The sequence below is a fragment of the Nansenia antarctica genome, assembly GCF_963989245.1.
Source record: "Nansenia antarctica genome assembly, chromosome: 6".
Taxonomy (NCBI): Eukaryota; Metazoa; Chordata; class Actinopteri; order Argentiniformes; family Microstomatidae; genus Nansenia; species Nansenia antarctica.
The window spans coordinates 42,146,645-42,169,705 of record NC_137676.1 but is presented as its reverse complement, the minus strand read 5'-3'; the positions used below and the strand labels follow the sequence as shown (position 1 = coordinate 42,169,705).

The window sequence follows — 23,061 nt, the reverse complement described above, 5'->3', positions numbered from 1 at the left end:
AACGTCGTTGCCATCGTTACGGAAAACAAGGACATCATGGCAGTGCGGGATGCAGGTAAACGTCAACCTGCTTCTTTCGGTATTTACAGTATGTTGCGAATAATTTCTTTCTATTTGACTAAGTAACAATTTGCTCAAATGTGAAATTCTTTCGTTCGCATTTTCTAGCTCATTTGCGGAGTGTGGCCTTTGGCAGTTGCCAGGAGCGGAAACTATATCCGACCCACTGTGCTCCTGACCGCCTGGGCAACGAGCTGTCACTGCAGGGCTCGCCTCACCGCGGCCCTGGCTGCTATGACAATCACCTTGTGAGTTTGTTTTTATTTATTTTTATTTTTAAAATCTTATCCCTCAAATTCCCTCCTTCTGTCCATGCACACTTCATAAACCTCTGTAACTATTCAACTCCAGCAATCCACGTGACCTGTTATGCAATAATGGTATAATAATGCGCTAATCTATGTTGGTAATTTTTTCCCCATCAGGTCGGTACTATTTTGTATGATATTCAAAAGAGACCCGAGAGTAAAAAGGGATACACTCTTGCTGCAAGGACCGCTGTACGCTTTTTGCCCTGTGCTCAGGTAGGCCTACTGTACAATGCCACAATCATGTTTATGGTTTTATTTTTTATTTAATCAGGCAAGTCATTAAGAACACATTCTTATTTACAATGGCGACCTGGCAAGAGGCAGAAAAACCTCTTGAGGGAAAAGGGGGTAGCAGTTGGAAATAAAACATGTTAAAAGTACAGATATGATTTATTCAACACCCAATAATGGACATGCACAATAATGAATGACAAATAATAGGCAATTTAGCAAATAAACACGAGTGAGCAATTACTACACAGAATCCAGTAGCGACACAAGCTGCAAGCAACAAGCAGGAAAAAACAGCAGCAGCAATAGAGCAGAACATAATATGTATAATATACAGTGGGGGAAATACGTATTGTCCAGTAAATCCAATCCATTTCATTGAGCCTATTCAAGTTAAATTTGCACCAGACTTTGGTATTAACTCAAACAATCCAGACTAAACATCTAAACATTTAAGTCCATATAATGGCTATTTTGACGGGTGTGTAAGGATGGCCAGTTGACAGAAGAATATAGAGTGCAGTGGTGTGTTTTGAAAGGGGCATTTGTGGCAAACCTGATGGCTAAGTGGTAAATAACATAAAGTGCACCCTTGCATTCCAACCTATATATGACATGACCATAGTCAAACATGGGTAGGATGGTCATTTGAACTAGTGTTAGTTTGGCAAGAAGGAGTGAAGGAGGAATGATTTCTGTACAAGAAGCCAAGTCTTTGCCAATCGCTCGGTGGTGATAACCCAGGCTGGAGGGGACACAGAACCCTTTCTACCAAACCACATGACTTAAGTCTTGTTGGTGTTTAGCAAGAGGTTCAGAGTGGGGAAAGCCTGTTGGACCCTGAGGAAGCCATCCTGCAGTGATGTCAGTACCACATCACAACAATGTCATTGTTAACAATTATTATTGTTATGCAATGTACAAAAAGCCAATGGTCATATCAATGATCAATCTATTTATACTTTACAAATTGATCACTTTTTTTTATTCACAAGAACAATACATTGATGATACATTTCAAGGGGTTTATCCTAATAAATACATTTACAACACAACATTGCTACCCTGCTAAGTGTTCAGTCTTTCACACTCTGTTAAATGCTTTTCCACCACCAAGACAATCACTCCTTCACCACAGAAGTATCAACAGGACCAAACCTGGTCCAAAGTCTACCCCCCTGGAAGCGTGCCCTTCAGCTCCACCACACTTCGGTTCAGGACCAAACCTGTTACAGCTGACTCAAACCCAGGGTGAGTATGGAAGCGCTTCACTTTCTCCAAATTGTCAGTGAAGCAGGGAAGCATTAATTATGAAAGTTAATATTATTTTATTCACAAAGCAGACCTCTGAATTGCTTGCTGAAAAAAAAGAAAAAAAGAAAGAATAACAAACAAATGCAACAAAACAGACAGTAAAATAGGATAGATTGACTGACAGCAGTTTGTGTGATGTAGCCCAGGGGCATATGCTCATGATACTACTCGAAGCCGGAAAGTGTCCTGGCCGATGGTCTTTGGTTCCCCAGACTGGACTAGATTGCCCATGCTAGAGAAGAGAGCACTGAGGACTGAGGTATGTTTATGTATCCTGTTTGTAACCTTTCCTGTTTCATTCACTGTCTTGTTGTAAAACATTGTCTTCATAGCATGTAATACTGTTCTATTTTTATCTCTCTTATGTGTAGCTCATTTGTGACAAGGAGTTCCGGAAGCAGAGGAACAGGATGGCATACCTCAGCTTGTTCTACTCCTGATTCTGCTGGAAGTGAATCTCTTACAATAAAGAAATAAGTCATTCCTATGACTGTCTTCATACTTTCTCACTAGTATTCACTAATCTGTCATCTCTCATGATCTAGGTACAAGATAAATGAAACATCTACTCTTCACATTCAAAACAAAACAAAAACATTTATTTCCTGCTCAGTATTCTCAAATGACTCAAATTATCATTCAGACATTAATTAGGGCATTAAGAAATATCACTTTTACATTTTGACAGTTTATTTTACAACAAAAACATCTTACACATTTTGAAAAGGATGAGTTGAATGCTTCAGTTGCGTATAAATTTGACAGTTGATTTAAAGGAAGCCATCGTCTACAATTCTAATAGAAGCAAGAGCGATAAGTTCCACAGACAGCTCATGGATGAAATACAGCCACAGGTTGAGTATAAATCCAGTACCTCAATACCACTACACAGCCAAACCAAGCTGCTCTGTCCTGGTCTGGTTAGGCATCCACCAAAGTTGCTGTAATAGTGCTGAAAAGGACAATGTAAAAAGAAAACTTCAGAGCAAGTGCAGTACGGTGCAGGCCGACCCTGCAGTATGTTAAGCCCCAGGTCTCCACATTATGAGGTCCAATTCTCAGAGGCACAAAGCGGTCGACTGGCTCCTTCTATTCACCATTGGTCGTGGCTGATAAGTCCAAATTAGTATCCAAGTGTAGTAACTCACTTCTTTCTCCTTACTTTGGGTTTCTTGACCGGCCTCAAGTATGGGTTGTCAATCATGTTCTCCTCACTGGCCTTCACAGATGGAACAACACCTCCAGGGGGCAGCACTGAATTCTCTTTATCAGCTCCTGGATCATCCTGAATTTGGAGAGAGTCATAAATTAGGGAAACACAATAGGGATGGTGGTTTTGAAACATCACTTGGTAGAAGCAATCGACATCACAGAAACATCAAATGATTCTTGAGAAATTCTTTGAAACATAGGAAAGACAATTAACTAAAAGTTAAAATCTAGGCTGAGAAAAGGCAAGTCTAACAAGGGTCTTATTGTGTGAGAGCCCAGGAGTCAATTACTAGATTTGTTTCTACCATCCAATATAGATTTGGTCTTGACAATGAATGCTTGACTCCCTGTTTAAAAGTGCCTAGATAGATTTGCCATCTCATTCTCTACAACCATATTGCACTGTTGTGTTGATTGGTGTTAAATACCCCTAGTGGCTCAGATAGATATCCCATTCACATGGTCTCAAGATTATCCCAGATACAGTATATCTCAAAAGTGAGTACACCCTTTAGATTTTTGCAAATATTCTGTCATATCCTTTCAGGGGATAACACTATCTTAATGAAACTTTGATATAACTTAAAGTAGTCAGTGTGCTGCTTGAATAACAGTATAGAGTTATTGTCCATTGAAAATTACTCAGTACACAGCTGTTAATGTCTAAACAGCTGGCAAGTGCAGCCCCAGACCATGATGCTGCCATCATTGCTTGACTGTAGGCAAAACACATTTATCTTGGTAGTCCTCACCAGGGTGCCGCCACACACGCCGGACACCATCTGACCCAAACAGGTTTATTTTGGTCTCATCAGACCACAGGACATGGTTCCAGTAACTCATGTTCTTGGATTCATTGTCTTCAGCAAACTGTTTGCGGGCTTTCTTATGCATCGGTTTCAGAAGAGGCTTCTGTCTGGGGCGACGACCATACAAACCGATTTGATGCAGTGTGCGGCGTATGGTCTGGGCACTGACAGGCTGACATCCCACTTCTGCAACCTCTGCAGCAATGCTGGAAGCACTCGCACATCTATTTTTGGAAACCAACCTCTGGATATGACGCTGAGCACGTGGACTCAACTTCTTTGGTCGACCCTGGCGAGGCCTGTTCCGAGTGGAACCTGTCCTGGAAAACCGCTGTATGATCTTAGCCACTGTGCTGCAACTCATTTTCAGGGTGTTGGCAATCTTCTTATAGCCAAGGCCATCTTTGTGAAGCGCAATCATTTTTCAGCCGCTCAGAGAGTTCCTTGCCATGAGGTGCCATGTTGTCCAGCATTCAGAGAGAATTGTGCCCAAAACACCAAATTTAACAGCCCTGCTTATCATTTACACCTGAATCCTTTTAACACTAACGAGTCACATGACACCAGGGCGGGAAAACAACATCATTGGGCACAATTAGGACATGTTCACTATGGGGTGTACTCACTTTTGTTGCCAGCTGTTTAGACATTAACAGCTGTGTACTGAGTGATTTTCAAAGGACAATAAATCTATACTGTTATTCAAGCAGCACACTGACTACTTTAAGTTATATCAAAGTTTCAGTAGGATAATGTTATCCCCTGTAAGGATATAACAGAATATTTGCAAAAATCTAAAGGGTGTACTCACTTTTGAGATATAGTATATACAGTATAATACTGTATTAGCATTGCTAGCTTTTGCCATGACTTACATTGATAATGTTACCCGGAGTGTTTTCACTGTCTGTCTGGTCGTCCTGTTCCGATGAGTCTGTCTCCTCCAGGGTCTGCAGCTCCAGCTCTGAAGGCAAGAGGGCGCTCAGGTATGGAATAGAGCACGGCCGCGCTGCGATCACTGACAACACATTCACAAAGGCATTAGATTCCATTTTCATGAACACATGTACGTACGCACACATGAACTCTCTCTCTCTCTCTCTCTCTCTCTCTCTCTCTCTCTCTCTCTCTCTCTCTCTCTCTCTCTCTCTCTCTCTCTCTCTCTCTCTCTCTCTCTCTCTCTCTCTCTCTCTCTCTCTCTCTCTCTCTCTCTCTCTCTCTCTCTCTCTCTCTCTCTCTCTCTCTCTCTCTCTCTCTCTCTCTCTCTCTCTCTCTCTCTCTCTCTCTCTCTCTCTCTCTCTCTCTCTCTCTCTCTCTCTCTCTCTCTCTCTCTCTCTCTCTCTCTCTCTCTCTAACCAGGGTGAGATACAAGATTATATTTTTGCCATTTAGCAGACACCTTTATTCAAAGCGACTTACAATAAAAAATAAATTTGACTAATGAGTGAATCATTTGACTAATAGATGAGTGAATCATCTATACACTAGTCATAGCAGGAAAAAGTTATCTATGCTCAGGCCATATGCTTAGGTATATTAGTCATACTACGTGTGTCAAAATTGAAAAACTAAATAAAAGTAGAGCAACAATATGAATGAGAATCTCTCTTGCTAATAACAATGAGCACTCACATGGGAAGGCAGTGACGTCATCTTTGAAGAGACTCTGTGTCTCCCCGGTCTTGGCCATGAAGCGCGTGAGCGCTCGCTCCACATCTCTCCTCTGAGAGGCCGCCTTCTCTCTCACCACCTGGTAATCTGACACGGGCTCCCGAAACGTCTATGCAGAGGAAGAGGAAGAGAGCAAGAGACAGAGAGAGAGAAAGAGAGAGAGAAAGAGAGAGAGAGAGAGAGAGAAAGAGAGAGAGAAAATACTAAGCATGCATGTTCATCTGGGAAATATTTTAACTGGACTACCTAAAGGTGTTTAACTGAAATGAAAACAAAACAGGAAGTGTTGATTGACTCACCGGGGTTTTGATGTATGTATGAGGGTCTGGGAACTCAGGGAAGTGGCTTGGGATGTGAGAGGGATGTGTGCGCTTCTGTCCAGCGATCAAAGCCTTAGGGATCACAGGAGGATTTGTCACTGGAGCTGAAATATACAAACAGAGTGATCACTGACCTACATGCTCAATTAGCCTACACACTGAGAAACCATAAAAATCTTGGTCAATAGTGATCTCTAGCCTACATTGCCTATGGTGATATTATAGCCTATTATAAATTAATAACTGCTAAAAATGAATACTTTGCTTAAGCAAAGCCATACTCACGGGCAGTTATAACCATCCTCTGCGATCTCTTGGCATACAATGGCAGAGTGTCCACATTGAAACCTGTGGCGGTAAGACAACAGTTAACAATAAGTGTAATCGGAGGTTCAAAGCTGCTCCCAGTCTCAACACACAAACACCGATTTCACACATCACTCACCCATTTCAATGAGAGTAACAACAGCATCGGACAGGGTAGGGATGCTTCTGGCTGTGTGTTCACAGTAAGCTTTGGCACAGCGTCCTACTTCTGAGATATCTGAAAGAGTGCAGACAAGGATGCAAGATCACGTGTTGTTAATGCAATCACTGTCTGTCTTACTGTTTGCTACACATTCAAAGCTAACCTCGTGGTTATTCGTTTGCTCACAAACACATCATGCATACACGGGGCACGTTCACTGACTTGATCATAACACGATTGTGACATACAACTCTGTATCATTTCGGTGAGTGACTCCACGGCGGCCTTCTCTGCGCTCTCGAAGCCACACTCCGTCAGCAGGGAGCTGACCACCACCTGGAGGGTGCGACGCCGGGCCAGGTGGTAGTTCTCCGCGGGGCTGGAGGTGGTCTTGCCACTGAACCCTGAACGCTGTAACAGGGTATATACAGGAATCTGGAGGTTAATTTCAATACCTTTCTAAGACTTTTTAAAGACCTTGTCAATATTTTTCCAGACCTCACCGCCACTTGGAGCTGTAACCGTTTACATCAGTGACACCTTTAACTTAACAGTTTTAGTTTGCAACAGACTAGACCACTATCATACAACAGAATGTTCCGGTTCATCTTAGTAAAAAAAAAAAAAAAAAAAAAAAAAAAATCACAAACTTTTTCTAAAAGTTTTTAGGACTCAAACTCTTTGGACAGAGTCTAATTCTGAAAAATACCTACACAATTCAAGACCTCATAAAATCGTGATAAGACTTTTTAATAGTCTTGATTTTCCCAAAATTGATTTATCAACTTGTAATACTTTTCAAGACACCGCGGATACCCTGTGTAAACAAACAGACACAGCCCAGGTTGATGTGACTGGGACGACCAGGGAAGACAGGTTGTTGAACGTAGCAGACTCGTCAGATGGCTACTTAGTTACAAGCCAGCTATGAACTATCTAGATAGCCTACTAGGACTAGCTCGAATAAATCCTAGATGTCTCACCCCCCCTTGAAAAGGCAAACATTAATACACCTTTAGATCTTAATACTATCTTTAGATGAGCGTCAACGCTAGCCCCCTAGCTAGATGAAACAGTAACGTTGTTTACCCCTGCGCCGCCGAGCGACCCTCCAGCCACCACCGCGGGATCTGCCATCAGGACAGGAGGCTGTTTCTGTGCGCTGAGATACAGCTATTTCACAAATGTACACCCAATTCCCGTATGATATCGAATACAATGAATACTTTAGCTGGGATGCTGTTAGCATGCTACATAGCGCAAAAAAACAGGCAAAACGTAATTTCCGTCTTGTCAACCGGATGATCTTCTTCACACGTGTTTTCTAGTGTGGTTCCTAGCTTCTTGTTCAGTATCGCCGCCTACTGCATACACAATGTCACTACACTCCCTTTTCAGACTGACTGAATTCAGATACTTTTTTTAATGGTGTAAGCCTATGTTTTTTTTAGGAATGATTGTGAATGTGAATTAAAGTGTTTACTGACCACTGAGCGGTCATTTGTTGTTGTTACGATAATGTAATTTTGGAACACAGATGATCAGGTATGATTTAGTGAGTTGATCTGTATAATGGACAGAATTGATTAATGAACATATCAAACACCAACATCTGCTGGACCTTTTGTATGTTTGATGATTAGTTGTATAAATGTTCAACATGTTCATGGAAAAAAGCACGCCTCTCCATATCATGCCCGCTGAGAGGTCCAGAGGAAAAATAAAAGAGAATAAATAAATAAAATAATACGTGTATTCTCTAACAGGTGTATTGTATTGACATCACTAATATTGCAAATGTGAAAGGTGTAGGCTTTATTCATTTTAAATCTACTTCTGTGTGTATAACACCTGATCCAGTTCTTCAACATGTTGTTAGAGATGACGCACATGACCCACAAGACCAACATGACCCACAAAACACCATAAAAATAGGTTTATTAGGCCTTTTTTTAGTCACAGAATTTGTCACAGAGCATCTGCTGCCCAGCAGCCAGTCATCACTGTAGCCTGCAGTTGTGCCAGTCCATTCACTCCTCCTCATACACTCCTCTTCATCCCTTCATCATCATCCTTTCATCCTCTCTCCCAATCAGTCAAGGACCCCTATACATTTGACCAAATCTATCATTATCAAATCAGCCTAATAAGTCCAATTTCCTCTTTGTGTGGGTGATGTTTCTCCTTTTTTTTCTTTCAAATCTTTTTGAATTTTAAGTGTTTTCTTTTCAGGAGAAAAGTGTGTATAGAGTTAATCAACGTGGGGGGATGAGAGCATCTTCAAGAGGCATGTGACCTGTTGGCCATGCTCCTCTGACCAACTGCCAGCACTTGCTTAGCTTCGGCCTTAATCTCTGTTTGCATAACCTCCTCCACCACAACATCTGGCTTCTCATTGGTCTTCTCTGGCTCCAGCATCTGCTTCTTCTTCTTCTCTGTGATTAGCTCGGTGACTATGGCCTCAAAGGGCTCCTGGTCAGAGAATGGCAGGCAGACGGTTTCCACCAGCACACCAACCACTCCGAAGAATGCCAGGGTGGTACCCAGCAGGTACATCTTCACCATGCCCCGACTGGGCTTCTGGTTCAACATCTCCTTGGCGAATGGAATGATCTCAGACATAGTCTCCATTGTCGAGTCTGTGGAGGGGGAACCAAAAGCACTAATTATTGGCTATAATTATTGTAAACTGTGGTTAAAATTGCATTTGAAATTAATTATCAACAACTTATATGACTTTATTATATTGCAATTGCATAAGATATAGGCTAACACTGAGAATACTGAAGCGTTGAAGCGATGACTATATACAGTATGTTACCAAATCGAAACACTTTGTGGTGTATACACAAGAAAAGTGTTGAAAGTAGTAGGAGGTCAGTACTTACATGTAGGGACCTGTTCGGCTCAATCAAGCATTCACAAGCAAAGAGGCAGTGACAGTTTCTGGAATTTAAACACAATTGGTTCCATGTCAACACCCACAAAGTTGCAAATGATTAATATTCATGAAGTTGTTTGTTTGTACCAAGTTCAGTGGTGGAGGAGGTTGTGAGGCAGTCAGCCTTCTCTATGATGCACGGATAAATGGGAATTTCCCCAGGGCCTTATAAAGGCAGTAGAGAAAAGGGCATTGGCATTCCCTGCTGCAAGTCTATGGCAATATCTCATGGCAAGAGACATTGTGCAAGTGATATCACGTGAGTTATCTTCTGTTTGGGTCATGAAACAGAGATGTGTTGGCCTGGCTGCCTGGACAAGTTAATAAGTATAGTAGTACTTAAATGCTATACTGCAGTCCTAACACAGCAGTCATCAGCCACTATCTGGTGAGAGTTATATAGTATTATTACTGTACAATGAAAAACTTTATCTCAAAGGCGAAAACGCCATTTTGCCACTTTAAACAACAAACCCCCCCCCCCCTACATCCTAAAAGTGACGATGAGTAATCAGACAGTAATTATGTTGTCAGGACAGTCATTACGTATGAAGGGAGAACAGATTATATCATTAATGATGAAACACAAAGACAAATACCACCAACAGTAGCTATTGGTTTTCCTGAAAAAGCATTTCCAACATGTCAAATGTACTTTGGAATTCAGTGACTGACAGCACCACCAAGCGAAGAATGAAGATAAAGAGGGCCCAGACTAACACTACACATGCTGCTGAACATTGACCATCATGAGTGGTTGGTTTGTGTCCAGTGTCTTGTTGTTGTACATCGATCAACATCAGGAGAGGTTGATGTGTGTCCAATCATAGCCTCATTGTTAAATCTCAGCCCCTTTATTGGTTGAACTTGCTTTGTAGGGTTCCTGTGTTCCATGGAACATGGTTAATTCCATATCAAAGGTTGGTTTAAGTCCCAATGTCCATATCCTCAGGTGCCCTACCATATGCCCTCAAACAGTAGATGTGTTTTGACCCGGTGGTGTGTGGTTGTGTTGTTGGATGTGTGTGAAGCCCTGTGCCCTTTGATCTGGTTCACCACAAGAAAAGGCCGTCGTCTGGCTTGTGAAATAGTCTGATCCCTGTCTTAGAGAGCCATGTGTCTTTTCAATTGGAGAAATGACAAAAAGGCAATATCACAAGTGAAGGGTATGTCGCGTGCAGACCAAGGTCAGGTCAGTTTACACTAGCAAAATAGATCTGACCTCAATGGGTCTGACCTCAATGGGACTGTCTGGATGAATACGGGTTACAGTAAATGAGAAAATGAAAAAGAACAGGTCTTCCACTCTTCTGTTGATACCCTTCAATCATTTAGTCATGAATAAATATGAAAAGTAAACACTAGTCACACATGAATGTCATCAAGGAAGGCTAAACAAGTCTACATGTCATGGATTTTCTGAATCATATTATGTAAAATCAGGCTCAACCTTTCCCCCTGTTTTGTTTGGTTCCAGCTCATGGTACAGGACATCCTAAAAGTGACGATGAGTAATCAGACAGTAATTATGTTGTCAGGACAGTCATTACGTATGAAGGGAGAACAGACTCCCTGTCCCTGTATAAGCAATGACTGGACAGTGGTGTTTGGGACTATCAGGAAACTGTGAAACTGTTTGGGGACCTTTGGCCCATATTTCTGGATACTGGGCCACGCTCTTTTGCCTGAATGGGCAGTCTTGTCTGCACAAGATTTACTTCAAGTCAACTATCTTGTGGTTAGGAGAAATTGGGGGTGGGTAAGAGAGCTAACACTCTGCATTTACTGTAGCAATGACTCTTAAGACCTTTTCATCCAAATCTCAAGGGGAGGAAAGGGCAAATGTAGTCACATTGAACAAGAGTTACTTCTACAGAGCATGGGAAGTTCACATAATCTGAAGCTGTGAGAGATCACACATATATTGATAAAAAATGGTATAAGGCCTGTGGCTGCTGGTCCAGTCGAGTTCAGCCCCTGTAGAGGTAGCAATGTTGGAGAACCCATTGATTAGTCGCATGTCAACACATCATTGATGTTATCAATGCATATTCAAGAGTTATTCTAGTTATTCTAAAATGCTGTCCACGGTTTTGTTGATTTCACAATAAGGATGTGGAACTTCATGAGCTGTGAAGTATAAAGTAAAGAGAGTTATTATCTACAAAAGTAAGCAGGCTAAACCATTTAATCTGGCTCCTCCTAATAGGCCCCCTGTTATCTTCTGTCTTGTAGGTGATTGTCTGACCTTACTGTGACGATGTGTCATCTAACCCACTCAGAGAGAGAGAGAGAGAGAGACAGAGACAGAGAGAGAGGAAACAAACCAAAAGAAATGACCCAGTAACTGTATACACAGGTTTTATTTATGATGAAACAGACAAATGATATACAAAATAAATACAGACTCAAAGCTCTGCTGAGCTTGAGACAAGAGCAACTTCTTACCACCTCCTTTTTGTAAAGGTGGAACATCATACATAGAGTAATATTACTGTTATTATAATCTCTTACGCACAGCGATAAATGTTATTTACAATGGACATCTCACACATTAGTAGTAGTGAGCGTTAGTTGGCAAGTCATTAATAGTTATGTACTGTATTTACACTTGTAAATGAATCATACGTGAGCAGAGAACACTATTTATACTGCTTACTTCCTTCATAGTTCCTTTACACTTTATACATTTCTGTACGGTATCTTTTTACAAAAGTGATTTAATAGAGAAATAAAACAGACAGAAAACACAAGGGATTGACAGTAACAAGCGACACACAGAACAGGGGACAGGTTTACAGTTATCATCTTTAGCATCATAGGATTACATTATAAAGTATGGAATATACCTATATAATGTGTATTACATTCATACATACATGTGATCAAATAATGGTTGTTTAAACATCACACACCAAGTCTTGCTCATGGTTATGACAGCATTGCTAGGAGTAGCACAACCACCAAGGACAGTCAAAATTCTTGCTGAGCAGTCTTTCAACATCATTGCATCACATTATTGCACCATCATGTATCGTGATACAAATAAATCTCCCCGATGGTAACTTCTTCCACACGTTATATAATACAAGGCATTACATGAACATGAAGAATTGTTTTTCCAAGGTAAAATACATACTGTACTGTACATATACATTCACATTTCAAGTGTCACCCAGTCCGTTTTGCCCCTCCACCCTGGGAAACTGGACATAAGACCTTGTGGTATTGCAAATGTGTAACTATTTGTATACTGTAGTATGTGTACTGTATGTGTTTGTAGGTTGTGTTTCTGCTCTGGGAGATTTCTAGGCACTCTTCAGAATTCCAGCGTGTTCTGGATCTTTTGGCCACACAGGCCATCCTGAGGATCCACATGCCAATCTCAGTACCATGGAGGCTAACCCACACCAACCAATCAACCGTACTGTATGTCAGTCAGCAATCTGGGACTGGCCTACAGAGGAGAGACATACACACTTAGAAACTTCACCTTTGGGGCTGTGTAATACTAGAACAACAGACATACATGCAATACATATAAGTAGTGAGTCTTACTTTATGTAATAGTTCAAAGCATAGCCTACTATACCTAGTAAAATGGTTCTTCCTGCCACATAAGCTCCATGCTTCCTCACATGACAGAACAGACTCCAGTCTGCAGAGCCTGGCCACTGCGGTTGGAACCACGAGTCATGCCATACCTGACACATGGGGAGAAACAGTCATCCGTTAGTGATGCACAGGATGGCTAGAAGTCTTTTAGTTATCTATATTCCTGTTTTTCAGGTTTGATTTATTGTAAAATGCATTGTATTGCTTTTGTACAAATTGTGCTAAATCAACGTTTGATTTGAGTGTGTACCCATTCAGGTTGGCAGGTTCTGAGTGATAGGCGTGCTTGCCCTGCTCTGCCATGCTTGGGGTGTGGGTCGGCTCGCTTTGGCTGAGCCTCAGCGGGTGGTAGTTGATCTTGAGCTCGTTGGTGTATTCGTTGGGTATGAGGATCCCTGGAATGCTGTTCCCGTTAGGTTCCAGTCTGTCTGGGTCCAGATTCTTGTCGGTCAGGGTCGGGGAGGACGTGTCGATGACCTTGATGTCTGGAACCGCGGCCTGCATCACTACCGGCTCAGAGTTGGCCAGCTGCAGCTTCCGCATGTGGTTGATGGCCATGGTGGCATTGAAGGCTTGCTGGAACACACAGTTATTAACACTTCATAAGACATAATGAATTCATATTGTGGTTTCAGAATTATGAAAAAGATGATGAATTAGCTAGGGGAGCAGTGTGCAGCAGTGAAATCATTCCTACAATGTATTTAACCAAACGGTGCCAATGTCTCATTGTGTTTCATATTTGGGCCTCCTTCTGATCATGGAGGTTGAAACACAATTGATTTTGACATGTAGGCCAACATCTTAACAATAAGAGCACTTTATCAGTAATCAGTGACCTTGATTGCAAAACAAATGTCTATTTGATGGTGCTTAATCAGGAAAAAGATCAACATTGGCAATCAAACAATTAAGAATTAAACCACAGGATATCAATGGGATTAGGGGTCGGCAAGTTTGACTCACCTTCCACTTAGACTTGGCAAAGTTCTTCTGGATCTGTTCGCTTACGGAGTAGTAGATGTCCTGGCTCCTCGCTGTCTTTCCGATGATCCTGATGGAGACACAGGGGGAATATTAAAGAAAACTTGTAATCAATGTACATGTTTGGTTATGATGACAGAGCATGTTTGTTTAGGATTAGATTTTTATGGAGTGACATGAATGCCTCAAAACAATTCACCTTAGTGACAATAACACCAAATATACTATACGTTGAATAGACGTTAGAGAAAAGCAGATGAGGACTGTTAAATGGGACACTCACCAGGGATGCCTGAGAGCCTGCTCTGGTGTATAGCGCATATTGGGGTTCTTCTGCATCATGTTGCGGATGAAGTCTTTGGCTGTACAAAAACATGAAACAGAGAAACAGAATACAGGTCAGGACCCTGCTTATAAGGACGAGTAGAGCTGCTCCAGCCTGGTCCTGGGTTTGTATTTGATTTAGCCAACTCCTATGATCATTATGATACAGTAAGTCATACAGTCAGAGTTTGTTGGATAAAGCACACACTGTACATATCAGGGACCAGACTAGGGCAAGACTGGTAAAGTAATTCCTCATCCTCCTACAGTAGCTGAGGCAGGGTCAATGAGATGTCAGAGGGAAGAGGTGAAGGGGCATAGGGAGACCAGAGGCAGCAGGCTCACCAGATTCAGAGATGTCATCCCAGAAGGGAGAGTCAAACTCATACTGCGCCTTCATGATCTTAGAGAAGAGCCGGGTCTCGTTCTCCTCGTAGAAAGGGGGATATCCACAGAGCCTAAAGAATAGGATAGATTGAGATTAGTCTAATCTCTAATAAGTCTGAACTATTTATTATTGACGTGTGTGTGTGTGTGTGTGTGTGTGTGTGTGTGTGTGTGGTGTGTGTTGACTGGTTGTGTGTGTCCACTAGATGGTGCTCTAACTCTACCGCTACAACAATTCAAATTCAGGTAGTTGCACAGTACCAGTGAGAATGACGAGACCTCACACTAGTCTTTCTCAAACAAATTCTATGACTCTACACTGTTAAAGATAACCCTTGATAGGATTTACAAGCTTGGAGACCCAACACACACTACTGCTTGGGCTGACATACTTTATCTTCGCATCTGTACTGTATATGTCTACACGCACATAGACTATGTATAATGATGATGTAATGATAACCAACAAGAGCAATACTCACAGGATATAGGTGATGACTCCAATAGACCAGCAGTCCACTGCCTTGCTGTAGGGTTTCTGAGCCAAAACCTCAGGGGCTGAGGGGTTAGGAAACATTAGTGTAAGTACAATCAATTTACTGTAATTCAACTACTACTATTTGACCAATTGTTAGTCTATGGCTTTGGTTTGAGTTTGCTGTGTCATGTATGTGTTGCCTCAGCTCCCCTATGTGCTTCTGTCTTTGACCCAGTGTCAGACCCCCATGCAGTAAATTGTTCAGAAGGTCAGCCATGTTTCCTTACCCACATATCCTGGAGTTCCACAGGCAGTGGACATGATCCCGTTGTCCTCTATCTTGGACAGGCCAAAGTCACTGATCATGATCTTTGAGTTCTCGTCCTGGCTGAAGTACAGCAGGTTCTCAGGCTGTGCAGAGACAAGTGCAGGAGCAAATGTGTTCACACAATGATCTCCTCAATGACCCGTGTTTCACTTCAACTGAACACATGAGGTGTATTTGAGAATGCAGAAAGAGTCTAGAGATCCGAAGTGAGGGATCCAAAGTAAAAGAGTCTAGAGCTGTGTGTGTGTGTGTGTGTGTGTGTGTGTGTGTGTGTGTGTGTGTGTGTGTGTGTGTGTGTGGCTGTGTGTGTTCATTAATCTGTACCTTCAGGTCACGGTGCACTATGCCATTCTCATGCAGGTAGCCGACAGCCTGCAGCACCTGGTGGATCACCCTGCTGGCGTCCTTCTCAGAGTACACCCCACGGTCCAGGATACGGTCAAACAACTCACCCCCCACAACTCTGCAGCGACAAGGAAGGGGGAAACATCAATCAAAGGCTTCAAACCGATATGTACCCTTATACTGTATCGAATAAAGTGCCATAAAATGAATTGGTGTGTAACAGAGTAAGTAAGTACAAAATAAGGTGGCAATAGCGCAGGTAAGACAAGATAGGTTACACAGGTGGTGCCACTAGTGATAGTAGAGAGTTCAGTAGTAAAGTGGCATTGAGCTTAAGGTTACTGAATGAATGAATGAATGGTCTTTATTGTCATTGATATAGTACAGGTACCAAACAACGAAATTTGGTCACCCCTGGTGTAGGAAAAAAAAAACTAAAAACAAGAAGGGAAAAGAGCTGGTTTACATAAATAAAGGCTATGTACACTATCCACTATACTATACTATACAAATAAAACACTGTGCTGTACTCTATGCTATGCTATACCTATTCTAACATTTCCTATTCTCTGAACCTTATGTACCCTAGGGTTGTCATATTGCACATAGTGTTATTGCACATTCATTTAAAGTGTCGCAGTTTGCAGGTTTGAAATGTACACAGTTGTGTTTCAGTATTACACTTGATTTCAATCTAGTAGCTGCCATCAATTTGTCTAGATTGTCCAGGGCCTAGAACCTAGGTCTTTGCTGTGTTCAGGGCCTGAATGGCCCTGGGGTAGAAGCTGAGCTTCAGTCTGTTTGTCCTTGCGAACATGGTCCTGAACCGCCTGTTCGAGGGCAGCCGAGCAAAGTGTTCGTACCCAGGGTGGGATGGGTCTCTGGAGATCTTGGAGGCCTTCCTGAGGCAGCGTGTGTTGTACAGCTCTTCCAGAGAGGGGAGGGGGGCGCCGGTACTGTAGTCCATGTACATGGGGTGAGCTAGGGGAAGATAGTCAATTGTCTATAGTGGGCTTGTTCAAGAGCCTGATCGCCTGGGGGAAGTAGCTGTTTGTTAGCCTCTGAGTTTTGGCCCTGGCCCCTGAGGCTCCGGAAGAGGCCTCGCCTCTTGGACGGCATTGGTTCAAACAGGCTGTGGTTGGGTTGGCTGGGATCTTTGATGATCCCCCAGGCTTTGCTGACACACCATTTGTCATATACTGTATATCCTGGATGGAGGGAAGCTTACATCCGGTGATGGACTCGGCTGTCCGTACCACCCTCTGTAGTGCTCTGTGGTTGAGGGCAGTGCAGTTGCCATGCCAGGCAGTGATACCCCCAGTCAATATACTCTCGGTAGTGCCTCTGTGAAAGGCCCGCAGGGTCTTCGACACCATTCCAAACTTCTTTAATCATCTGAGGTGAAAGAGGCGCTGCTGTGCCTTTTTCACTACCTGTTTGGTATGCACGTCCCAGATGAGTTCATCAGAGATATGGACGCCAAGGAACCCGTTGATGGTGATGGGGTCCTGTTCCCGACCATTCCTCCTCAAGTCCACCACCAGCTACTTGGTCTTGTCAGTGTTGAGAGAGAGGTTGCTTACTTGGCTGTACTGAGCCAGGCGGTCGACCTCTCTCCTGTAGGCCGTCTCGTCATTGTCGGTGATCAGGCCAATCACTGTTGTGTCATCAGTGAATTTTATCACTGAGGTGGAGCTGTGTGTGGCCACGCAGTCGTGGGTGTACAGGGAGTAGAGGAGGGGAGTCCAAGATCCAGTTGCATAGGCCAGGTATAGGCCTAGGTGTCTGAGCGTGGTGTCGAAGCCTGGAGGGGACAATGGTGTTGAATGCTGAACTGTAGTCTACGAACAGCATCCTCACATAGGAGTCCAGGTGGGTGAGGGTGGTGTGGAGAGCAGTGGCAATGGCGCCATCAGTGGATCTGTATTGCCGATTGGCAAATTGGTGGAGGTCCAGATCAGGTGATAGAGTCACAGACCTGCTCTTTGACCAGCTTGTATGTATGTATGTACATATGTATGTATGTATGTACTGTATGTATGTATGTATGTATGTACATATGTATGTATGTATGTATGTATGTATGTATGTATATGTATTACAGTACTATGCATGTTCATTTTGGTTTCTTAACAAGGTTATCACAAAATTGTAAACTCACAGCTGCATGATAAGGTAGTAATGAGTCCGACTCTCATAGAACTCCTCCAGCCCAATAACGTTCTCATGTTTGATTCTGGGAAAATAAAGACAGACAGTTGTTATCATGAAAGTTGACTATATAATGTCAAATAATTTTAGAGTCAATATGCATTTACATGGGTTAAAGTTAAATGGAGCCAAAAGGAATGCAAAACTCACTTTCTTAACACAGCAATTTCATTCTCCAGGTTGAGATCCCTGGTCTGTTTCTTCTTCACACACTTCATGGCAAACATCTTCCCAGTCTTCCTCTCTTTCACCATGAACACCTCTGAGAATGCCCCCCTAGATTAACAAACATAAGCAAACACATACCCAAATGGTTTAGGACAATTATAGAGTAGGCTAATTACTGTATACAAGTCAACATGCTTCTCACTGAAAGCATAGCGGTCTCTTTTTCCTATTTAGGAGAGGGCCTCTCATGTTTCATTACGTTGTTTCCTGTGAGATCCCTCACACACTGAGTCACAATCTCATGGTTGTTGTTGTTATCATAATAGTGGCTTAATCTTATATTGCATTTGGTCCTATTTTGAGTGAATATGTATCTTTATTCTGTTTTTGTTTGTCCTGCTTCTCTTTGCTTTCTGTACAGTGTCCTTGAGTTTGACAAAGGTGCTTTTAAATAAAGTCTATTAATATTATTACTATTATTATTATTATTATTATTATTAGTAGTAGTAGTAGTAGTAGTAGTAGTAGTAGTAGTAGTAGTAGTAGTAGTAGTAGTAGTATTAGTAGTAGTAGTAGTCATATTATTATTATTATTATTATTATTATATTGTCATGTGATATTCGATCACTTTGCGATCTCTGACATGACATGTGCAATGTACTGTTGATTTACTGTATTGTTATTATGAACGTCAAGTAGGATATCATTGTTTCACTGTCAAAGTGTTTTGATAATCAATTGACATCAATTAAACAGATCAAATGTTGAATGATCACCTTTTGATCTCAGTTCTAAGAAATGTGCGTGATTTCAGAAAAACAGAAGGTAAACTGTAAACAGTGTCCAATTAGATGTTCCTTAGATGTTCCAGTGGGGGATTTAGTGGCTTAAGGGCTCACATGTACAGTAGCGAAGGGCTTATTTTTATGTCCTGTTCCCATGCTATCTTCAGCATTGTCTGGGAATAGCTGTCCTGCCTGGCAGATTAGGGACCTTATCCCTTAAGCGACGGACACTGTAGCACGCCCATGAGGGCTCCAGGTGTGGAGTTCATCAACTGAGCATGTGCAGCAGCCAGCCCAGACTGACCCCACAGGCCAGGAGACAAGGCTAAACACTGCCTCCTATCTGTAGGGTTGTGCTACTGAAGCACAACCAAAGGTGTGTTGGATCCATGTAAGGTTTACTTTAGTCAATGATTTAACACATGTGATAGTAAAGAGCATTGATAATAAAGATTGCTTAAACTTTCAGGAAATGAAATGCAAACAGTTAATCCCTCAAAAGCCACTATAATATAAACCCAATAATATCAACCCAAGACCTAACTATTGGATAACACTAACTGAACTGTGAACTAAATAAGAAGTAATTAATTAATTCCCACTGCCAAGGTGTATGTTTTCTATTCTTGCTAATTAGTTAGTAGGCTTTAGATAAGAGAGACTCCTGCAGCGTGCAGGCAATGCTCTGACAGCTATGTCCCACACTGTTTCACTGAGACAGGCACATAGTGTCAACATGCAGGTCCCAGCCCACACAACAGTACTACGGTACATGGGTCTTTCAGACGAACTGTCATCTCCATGTTTACTGTACCACAGCAGCTAAAACAGAGAGCATCCCCTGATGTTCTTCATGAATCTCAGGGGTGAGATTAACCATCAAACAGCATCAATCAGGATGAAACTGAATGCAAGGTTAGATATTTGGGGAACTTTTCATTCTCCTCATTTGCAGGTTGAGGCACAACAAACTAACTACCGAGGAAACAAAATCTATATTTTCCAATATCTTGATAAGAATTAAATTCTGGGATAAACATAAGGGTGATATCTTGTAGGACCACTGGAGAGAGGAGTATAACCACGTCTCTAGACACTGAATACCTATTAGGCATCACCAGGAAACAGCATGTTGTTTTGTTTTTTGTTGATGAGGCCCTGTAGGGTAAATCTCTAAAATGGATTGCACCCTGACTGTTAGATAGAGGTAACCTACTGTTAACCTCTATCTTTAATCATGGAACAGAGGAAGGGGAGGGTCCAAATAGCACACTAGAGACTTGGAAGTGCTCTAGTCCTGATGATGATACCTACATATACTGTAGTCTTCTGTAGGAACCACTCAGCATACCTAATTAAATTAACGACGGAATAAAACAAGAGGAAAAAGTTGTTGTGTATACACCAGTGGAGGCTGGTGGAGGTAGAAATGTGTTTGATACCATTCCTTATTCCATTCCATAAATTACAATAAGCTTGTCCTGCGATTTCTACAGCCTTCATCAGCCTCCGCTGTATAATGATCCCCTTGCAAAGCTCTCTCCATCCCTTTAGTTGTTCCTCCTGCTCAATGATCCTTGTTCCAGTCTGAGAGACAGATTACCACTGTCAGTCTGCTCTCCATCTGACTCGACCACAACCAACCTAACTGCCATTACCCAAACAATCTCTATAGAGTCCTATGAGAAGAGACAGTTTTCAAATATGTTCGAAATACATACACTATTTTAGCTGTATGAACCTAATGCCAGCACATTTTTCATCCTCTCCATGTGATGTAATTTCAGATGTCACCCACAATTGCAGTGCATTCTATATTCTATACATTCATTTGATGAAATATGTGTTATGTCTTCACCACAGCCCAATAATGCAGGAATAAGTCAAGGTCTACTCTCTGCTATTAGTCTTGTCAATTCATTCTTTGTGGCTTTAACGTCAGCATTCCACAAAAGGCAGACTCAACACTCACACACAATTACCCTCCTACAACAAGAGCTGTTATGACGCGTAACTCCGCCTACTATCGTCTACTCCTCCTACTAGTCCGGGTCGGTTTGTGTATAATGGAAAACCAGAACTGATCAAAAGCGGGCTAAAGTGACCCGACCTGACCCGACCCGACCTGTGCTGGGCTGCTGATGGAAAAACGCCATTAGTCAAAAAGCCCTATCCTGCCCTCATAAATGGTGTCCACACATGCAATGGTCATTCCAGCCATGTCTTTGTTCCCAAGCTGTAGTGAGATCAGCCTCCCCTGCCTGCAGCAGTATTAACCTCCACAACCGTTATCCGCCGCTCACTCCACATCCTGTTCCCGCTAGCTAAGACATGTTCAGGTACTGTTCTCCCCATTGGATTACCTACTCTCCTCTGACCCACAGAAATTAGGGCAGTTTAAAGTGCTAAGTCATTGCACAGTGTCACAGTATATTGTGTTGCAGGCATATTCAATATCTCAATATCAATGTTCAATATATCAATCATCAATATCTCAATCATTATGGTGTTCATTTGATTTCATAAAAGAACAGGAAAAGACCATCACACATTTTTGGTCAAAGTCAAGACAAATAGGACAAACACAACTTTGTATGATAAACCATTTGTTGAACTGGGACAACAGAATCCCATTTAAGAACTTCCTTTTTGGCTGTTCTAGCAGCGCTCCCAGAGTGACTGGCCTACACGACACAGGTAAAGTACCGTAGGTCACATGTCAATCCAATCAAACCTATGATCTGTCCTGCACCTCTGCTACAGTCTTGAGGGTCTCCAATGAGGTCACCGTTGCATCTCAAAACAAAGGTTTCCAATAGGAAAACCACTTCCTTTTGTAGCTCCTTTCTGTGATGTATATGTGACAGGATTTGGTGAAAAAATCCTCAAGTAGAGCAAGGTCATTTAAAAAAAAGTTTCCCGAAGGTGCAAATTGTAAGCTTTCAAATGATGTGTCATACATTGAAATCAGAAAATAGTTGAAGAAGATATGCTTATTTGAATGTTGGTACACCTCAAACCAAATCAGAGAAACTCGCTCTGAATCAAAACACCCGCAAAACAGCTGCCAGTAGCTAACAGGTAAAAAGGAACATTGCTATGAACATGTAACAGCATGTTTAGCACATCACAACATGCTGATAGAACATCAACATGCTAAAAACATATAACTACACATAATTAGATGATCACACAGTCCTTGCTTTTGAACACATCCTAAAATGTATGTTTATTTACAAGCCATGTAACACTTACCCAGTAACACACGGCAGACGATACAATTCAAAGTATTTAGTGATCCTAAAACTGTTGTTTGTTATATCAAGTGGGTACTTCAACACTTAATCTTTTGTACTATGCAAAAAAAGTAAAACACATTTAAAAAAAAGAAGAAAGAAAAGACAGGTTTTTTGCGCGACTTGAGAATTGCCGACATGTGGACCTTTTCACCAGACCTTGTCACATAGTTCAGCAATTACTATTTCTTTGCCAAACTGGTTAGCATGCAGGAGGCATAGTGTCACTTAGAGCCTGCTCTAATTAATAGGGCCCAGAGTTTGACCATGTCACCTGACCAAGAAAAACATCAGGCCTTAGTAATGAGGTTTTGATCATGGTCCTTTTCTAAAGTAGGTGGGGTGGGCTGTACTTACGATCCGAGCACCTCCATGATGTCGAACACATCATGGATGTTGCTAGTGTTCTTCTTCCATTCAATGTCACTAGTTTCCTTGCGACCCATGTCTGTTTGAGCAGGGATTTCTGTGACAGAGGAGGAAAAATGCCATTCATAAATACTGGTATTCAGACACTATATCTCTATCTCATATAAGATGAATGTCGTCTATTTACATGCACTATAAACACATAAACTAATAAATTGCAGGTTATTGCAAAAATCGATAATAATCCTCTGTATACCCAGTGTACAGAATGTCCTCTTGGATTATAATATTTCACATGAGTCATGAGAAACTAGATATGAAGGACAGTGCTGTTGTCATCATCAGTACCAGGCCCGGCGCCTGATGCCCGATGCCAGAACCAACACCGATGGGTGGGCACGGTACGCCAGGGGACGGGGTACAAGGCAAGGT

General features: G+C 42.0%; 4 protein-coding genes across 4 annotated transcripts; 1 reads left to right on the top strand and 3 right to left on the bottom strand.

Annotated features, from left to right (window-relative positions):
* Positions 1-36: 36 nt before the first annotated feature.
* LOC308160557 (ciliary microtubule-associated protein 3) lies at positions 37-2,356 on the top strand (the record flags this gene model as incomplete). Its single annotated transcript, XM_080534497.1, has 6 exons — positions 37-55; positions 169-305; positions 486-584; positions 1,720-1,853; positions 2,058-2,175; positions 2,288-2,356. 6 exons carry the CDS (start codon positions 37-39, stop codon positions 2,354-2,356), a joined length of 576 nt encoding a protein of 191 aa, XP_080390623.1.
* On the bottom strand, positions 1,893-7,679 carry taf8 (TAF8 RNA polymerase II, TATA box binding protein (TBP)-associated factor). The gene is made up of 9 exons (XM_080535391.1): positions 7,487-7,679; positions 6,646-6,808; positions 6,374-6,472; positions 6,214-6,276; positions 5,908-6,032; positions 5,570-5,717; positions 4,813-4,955; positions 3,065-3,201; positions 1,893-2,868 (listed from the first exon to the last, which is right to left on the bottom strand). The coding sequence occupies exons 1-9, from the start codon at positions 7,532-7,534 to the stop codon at positions 2,838-2,840; spliced, it is 957 nt and encodes a 318-aa protein (XP_080391517.1). The 5' UTR covers positions 7,535-7,679; the 3' UTR covers positions 1,893-2,837.
* A 734-nt stretch (positions 7,680-8,413) lies between these two features.
* g0s2 (G0/G1 switch 2) lies at positions 8,414-9,412 on the bottom strand. Its single transcript, XM_080535005.1, has 2 exons — positions 9,286-9,412; positions 8,414-9,036 (listed from the first exon to the last, which is right to left on the bottom strand). The coding sequence occupies exon 2, from the start codon at positions 9,026-9,028 to the stop codon at positions 8,678-8,680; it is 351 nt and encodes a 116-aa protein (XP_080391131.1). The 5' UTR covers positions 9,029-9,036; positions 9,286-9,412; the 3' UTR covers positions 8,414-8,677.
* A 3,364-nt stretch (positions 9,413-12,776) lies between these two features.
* Positions 12,777-22,712, bottom strand: camk1gb (calcium/calmodulin-dependent protein kinase IGb; the record flags this gene model as incomplete). The annotated part of the gene is made up of 12 exons (XM_080534496.1): positions 22,618-22,712; positions 18,161-18,286; positions 17,961-18,035; positions 15,779-15,917; positions 15,414-15,537; positions 15,131-15,206; positions 14,607-14,719; positions 14,221-14,299; positions 13,920-14,007; positions 13,204-13,529; positions 12,977-13,042; positions 12,777-12,795 (listed from the first exon to the last, which is right to left on the bottom strand). Exons 1-12 carry the CDS (start codon positions 22,704-22,706, stop codon positions 12,777-12,779), a joined length of 1,320 nt encoding a protein of 439 aa, XP_080390622.1. The 5' UTR covers positions 22,707-22,712.
* Between the last annotated feature and the right edge of the window lie 349 nt (positions 22,713-23,061).